This window comes from Benincasa hispida, chromosome 8, assembly GCF_027475165.1.
Source record: "Benincasa hispida cultivar pf3 chromosome 8, pf3_genome.v1.1, whole genome shotgun sequence".
Taxonomy (NCBI): domain Eukaryota; kingdom Viridiplantae; phylum Streptophyta; class Magnoliopsida; order Cucurbitales; family Cucurbitaceae; genus Benincasa; species Benincasa hispida.
The window spans coordinates 12,399,987-12,406,221 of NC_143485.1; the positions used below are offsets into that span (position 1 = coordinate 12,399,987).

At 28.8% G+C, this 6,235-nt stretch overlaps 1 protein-coding gene across 1 annotated transcript; it reads right to left on the bottom strand.

The window, feature by feature from the left end:
- Positions 1-793: 793 nt before the first annotated feature.
- On the bottom strand, positions 794-5,691 carry LOC120082794 (laccase-17-like). The gene is made up of 6 exons (XM_039038110.2): positions 5,500-5,691; positions 5,261-5,412; positions 4,185-4,429; positions 3,964-4,092; positions 2,115-3,068; positions 794-1,204 (listed from the first exon to the last, which is right to left on the bottom strand). Exons 1-6 carry the CDS (start codon positions 5,605-5,607, stop codon positions 1,074-1,076), a joined length of 1,719 nt encoding a protein of 572 aa, XP_038894038.1. The 5' UTR covers positions 5,608-5,691; the 3' UTR covers positions 794-1,073.
- Positions 5,692-6,235: the final 544 nt, after the last annotated feature.

Here is a 6,235-nt window from a genome sequence, read left to right on the forward strand (position 1 = left end):
AAAAAAAATTTAATGACTACTCAAAATCCTAAAGAAAACCCTGAAGAAAACCCAATAAAAAAAATTAAACCTACACTTAATCCAAGATTCTAGTAAAACCCAAACGACAGTGATTGGAAGGCGGAAAGACTGATGGGTGTTGACCAGATCTGAGAAGTGTTCATCGGACGACTAATTGAACGTGAACTGAAGGAAGTCGTCATCCCTACGCATGACAAACAGAAACGGCAGTGAACACCGATCGAAGCAGCAACAATGGGGCTAGGGGCTAACGATGCATGGGTCAAACGATTGGGAGTCGAACGACGGTGCGACAATGAGCAGGGGTGCGACGATGTACGAGGACTGGGCGGTGTTGGATTATATGTCCTAAAACTCACAGTTTGTAATGTTAAACGTATTCTATTATCAATATAGATGCTATTGATATTTATTCAATAAAACTGTTATTGAATATGTGAATTGCATTTGTAAAGTCTAAATCTAATAAACTAAAGATCCATGACTATTATTTGAATACATGAACTTTACGTGGACATACAAACAAAATGCTTGTAGTTTGTAAGACAATGATCAATAATCTAATTATAACTATTAATTAAATAGTTAATCTTTTGAGAGTTAACAACATATTGAAGTTTTAGGGTTTAATTATATAATTAAGAGTGCAACACACACAATTGTTCAATGGACAGTTTAATTAAAGTGTCAGTCTGATAATAATATTTTTACATACTAAAAATTGAACACCAATATCTAAATATCATGTTGATGAATTGAGAATCCCAAACTCTTGAATCAACTCAAACTTGGCCTTTGTTAATGAACAAGGAAGCAATATAATTGCTATTTTAGTACATTTACAGCAAAAAAGCAATTGCTATTTCACTCTTCTTACATTCACACATCTCAGCCTGATAATCATATAACGGACAAAACAATAATTTAAAAACACGTGATTTTCCAAACAAAAAAACAAACACAAAAAAAATAAAAACAAACTTAGACCAACAAAAAAACATGTTAAAAAACAGAACAAAAACAAAAGCAAGGATAAATCTTGATATATGGTTTCAACATTTGGGAAGATCTGCTGGTGGAGGCAAGAGCTTTTGATTAGGGAGCTTTCCATCCAATACCAACCAAGCCATTTTTAAACCCCAACTTGTGTGCACCTCTAAGTGACAATGCATGAACCATACTCCTATTATATATCCACAAACAAACAAAAATTAATATATGATAAAAATTAAATCTAAACTTTATATTAAGCAAGTATTTCATAAATATGTTGTGGGAGTTACTTTTAGACTAAATTTTACAAAATCATCATCATTATATATTTAATTTTGCTCAAATGTTTAGCTGCATTTAATAACTATTTGGTCTTATGTGGTTTTTGGTGTCTTAAAATTAAATTTATATATAATGTTTATCAATAAAAGATGGAATCCATGGTAATAAAATTATAAGAAAATAACAATTAAAAAAAACAAAATATGATTATGCCTAGCTCTTTTCTTAGTTTTTAAAACTTCGGCTTTGAATTGGAAAACATCATCATTATTCAATTTTGCTCAAATGTTTAAAGCCGTTTTTTATAACTATTTAGTAAGTTGTTATATCCCATTGGGTAATTTTGTGGTGTTTAGTTTTTGAAATTTAAACTTATGAGCACAAATTATTTTATTGATTTCTTTGTTTTGTTATTTATATCTTACGATCTTGTTTTTAAAATCCAAGCGAAATTTTAAAAGCTTTCTTGTTCATATAATTTAACTAAGAATTTTCATATGTTTGGTTGTGAAAGATGGAATCCATGATAAATAAATTAGGAAAAAATAAGATAAATTTTTAAAACTAAAAACCAAAAAGATTGTTCAAATAATGTGACCTATACTTTTTCTTTTAGTTTTCAAAAACTTGGTTTTGATTTTGTAAACATTCATAAAAAGTACAGTAAATAATAAAACAAAATAAACTCATAAGTATAAGTAGTGTTTATAAACTTAATTTTCAAAATTCAGATGATTATCATAAACCAAACCTTAAAGTTTCAATTTTTTTAATAACCTATCAACTTAAACTTTTAGATTTAGATAGATTGTACCGACCTGGATTATCAGCGAGAAACCGAATCGCGACCCATCCTCCAGCTGGCACACCAACAGTGTTCCTTTCAACAGGATCAACAAGGTTGAAATTCTTAGGATCTTTATTAGGATCAAAGTTTCCAAATCCTTGTCCAACCACAAAGAAATTAAATCCATGCAAATGAAGAGGATGACTCTCAGCTCCAAGAATACTTGTATCTTGCATTATCAACTCCACACTTGTATTAAAAGGCAAAACCACAACCTTTGTCCCATTCCCAACCATAGTATTATTAGGAGGATTACCAGTGTAATTAAAAGGAATCAAAGGACTAGTTGGAAAAAAAGGACTATAAACCCCATTAGATTGCCCTTTATAATGAGCTTGAAGAAGGGCAATATTTGGCATTACAAAAGAAACATTATTAATTGAAGCTGCAAACATTGTCCCATTTGGTCCTTGACATGTTTGGTTTTTTTGGTTACAAGGGTTTGTCCCAAGTCCAACAGTGAAGAAAAATTGCTTGTCAACTTTTTGAGGAACATTAGCTGGGAACTGGGAATTGGCTAAGCTTCTAAGTTTTTTGGTAAAATTAGTAACAAATGAAGTGTCATTTAATAGTGGAAGATTTGGTTTGTAAATTGGTAGGTTTTTTTTGGAAATTTGGTCATAATATTCTAGGATTCCAGCAACTGTGGAATTGTCAAATGTTCCTTGTCCTGTTACATATGGTCTAGCAAACATGAAAAATTTGGCATTTGGGAAATGGGATTTGGTTTGAAGAAGAACATTTGTGGTCTGTCCTGGTGCAATTATAAGTGTGTTGGTTTTAAAGGGTTTAACATAAATTGCATCAACATCAACTATTGTAAGGCTGTGATTTGCTATGCTGAAGAAAAGTTCATCGTTTAATGCTGCATTTATTAAACGGAGAAGATAGGTTTTTCCTGGCTTCACTTTTAGCTTTAATGTATCTGCATGAAACAATATAAACAATTACAATAAAATGTTAATTATTATTATACCTTTTAGAAATTTGTAAATTTGGTAATGTTTGTGTTTCTTGTTTCCTACCTAGTTTTGAGAACAAAGGAGTTGATAAGGGTTTTTCAAATCATGTTGAAATTTTGGAACTAGCAAAATCAAGTGTTTTTTTTTACGATAATATAAATTTATTATTTTATGATTTTTTTACTTTTAGAATATGTAATAAACATTCTTCAAAAAATAGAATATAAAAGTTTTGGATTTTTAATTTAAAATTTCAAAGGATTGATAATAATAAAGGTATATGTTGGATAATAATTTCATTTTTAGTTTCCTATTTTAAAAAAATTAGACTTGTTTTTGCACAATTTTTTATTATATCATACTTATTCAACTCTCTAAACTTTATATTTCATTCTTTGTCAAGTTATTTCAAAAAAAAAGAGAGAGAGAAAGAAAGATCTTAAAAACTTTTTTTTTTCTATTTTCAAATTTTGATTTAGATTTTAAAAGCACGTGTAGGAGGTAGCTATATATATATAGTACTTTTCCACTCTCAAAAGGAAATATTTGGACTATTTGTCAAGTTACTAAAAAAAACCTTTTGTAAAACATGTTTTCTTGTTTTAGCTTTCAAAACCAACTCGTAGGAAGTAGCTAAAAAATCAATTTTAAATTTTTTTCAAAAAAAAAAGAGACTTGTCGTATTTATAATTTTAGAAATAAATAATTATCAAATGAAATTGAAATGATTGTCAAATATATTTTTATGAACGAAAAAACAAAAAATAGTTAAAAACATCCTTTCAATTCTTTTTATTAAGAAGAGAAAACAAGAAACAAAAACGATACCAAACCATAGGAACCATTCTTTTACAATACCTTTAGTGGAGCAATTATACAAAGGTCCAGGTAGACCATTCATTGTATAAGCATCAGAAACATTTGGACCTCCACCTGTTTGTAAGGCTTGGCTAATCACAGCTTCAGTATCTACATTCCACCACTCCCCTAATTTTGAATTACCATTGAAACAATCATTAGTTGAGGTTAATTAATAATTAATCAAGTGTTTTAGAGATTAATTATATTGATTAATTTACCAAAGATGATTGGCATCTCTTTGTGGGGTTTGGGAAATGGATAAGGAACTCCATGTTTAGGAAGAATGATTATAGGTCCATAAAGTGTTGACCTTAGCCAAGAAATATGAGCATGCCAAAATAGAGTTCCTCTTTGCCCAATAATTGTGTAATTATACACATAGCTTTGCCCAGTTTGTATTGGACATTGGGTTATGTAAGCTGGTCCATCTGCCCAACCTGATCTCAATTGTCTGATTCCATGCCTATACTCAAATAAAAACATCTCATAATTATGTTAATTTTCTTTCACTAAAAAGAAAAATACCCTTTTTCGTCTCGAGACTTAGAGTCTAGTTTACGTTTGATCTCCAAATCTCAAAATGTTATAGTTTTTTTACTTTGAGTTTTGCTTCCATTTTGTCCCTAAATTTCAATATTTATCTTTTCACACTTGATTTTCACTAAATATTCATTTTATACATTTTTTTTATGTTAATATCTATTAATTAATGATTTTTCATCACTATTAAAATTAATTAAGAAATTTCACATCATAATTATTTGAGGGAAAATTATTTCAAATGGTAAAACTATTGAAACTATTTACTAAAATTTTAGAACTGTCAATAATAGATGTTGATAGACACTGATAAACTTCTATCAGTATCTATCAATATCACTGGTAGACCCTGATAGAAGTCTATCATTGATAATTCTAAAATTTTATTATATTTTGTAAATATTTTGGTTATTTTTCAATATTTAAAAACAACCTTTATTTTAAATTAATTAACTAAAATGTTAATTTCAAAGAACAAAAGTGACAATTAATGAAAACTTTAATGTAAAATGTAAAATATTGAAACTTAGTGACCGAAAAATGAACACTAAACTCAAAATACAAGAGTAAAAATGTAACATTTTAAAATTTAGGTAACCGAATGAAAATTAAACTCAAAATTATGAAATACAAGTGTAACATTTTAAAAACTATGAACCAATTAAAAATTAAACTCAAAAGTCGAAGATTAATTATATGAGATTTTTTTTTCTTAAATTACGTCAAGAATGTCAAATAAAATATAAAATTATACCAATGAATAGATATGTTGTTGGGGACATGGTTAACCACTTTGATAAGTAGTCGGTCACCCTCTCTAGCAACAATACGAGGTCCAGGAAACTTGCCATTCACTGTCACCATGCTCTTTGTATGGCACAAACGTGTCACATTTTGCATTTTAACCTGAAAAACATCGAAAAGCATTACATATATTTCAATATGATTAAACTATCCAAAAAAACTGAAAAATAGTTGAATATATATATTTACTTCAAAGTTGTAATGCCTCGTTATGCCAGCAAACACCAACTTAGGAACCACACATGAATACAAAATGAAACAAAAGAAGGAAATCAGGTTGTGATTAGAAACACCCATTTTTTTTCTTTTTGGTCTTCTTCAAAGAGAAATAAAGTAGTAGTAAGGCTTTAGAAATTGATGGGTGTGATATATTTTTGAGGTGATTTTGTGAATGGATTATGAATATGTATATATAGTGGAAAAAAGTGAAAAGTGTTTGGTTTGTCAATGGAGTAATAAGGTCATAGAGAACAAACTTAATTTTGATATGGACATTTGCATTCGAAGAGGAGAAGGGCCAGCTAGAAGGGTTGTTAGAACAACTTTAGAGTGGTGTCTAAGATAATCAATAATATTTACATTTATTTTGATGTTCTTGATCTTCGATTTGGAACTCTTTCAATTTTTCTTGCATGTTAGTAATCATGTTTGTTGATCAAATATGTATTTATGTGAATTAAAAACATCCCCCATTATATTTCTTCTTATGTAAATGAATTATTGATTTTTTTTATGAGTTCTAACAATTTGAGAATGGAATATCGAAGTATATCGATCTTGGGATGGTGATTAGTATCTTATTTACTATACTATTCTCAAATTGAAGGAATAATCGAACATAGAATGAGTCAAAGACCCACATTGGTCTAGAGAAAAGAAAAATCATGGATATATAAGGGAGAACAATTATCTCTAATGATACAAA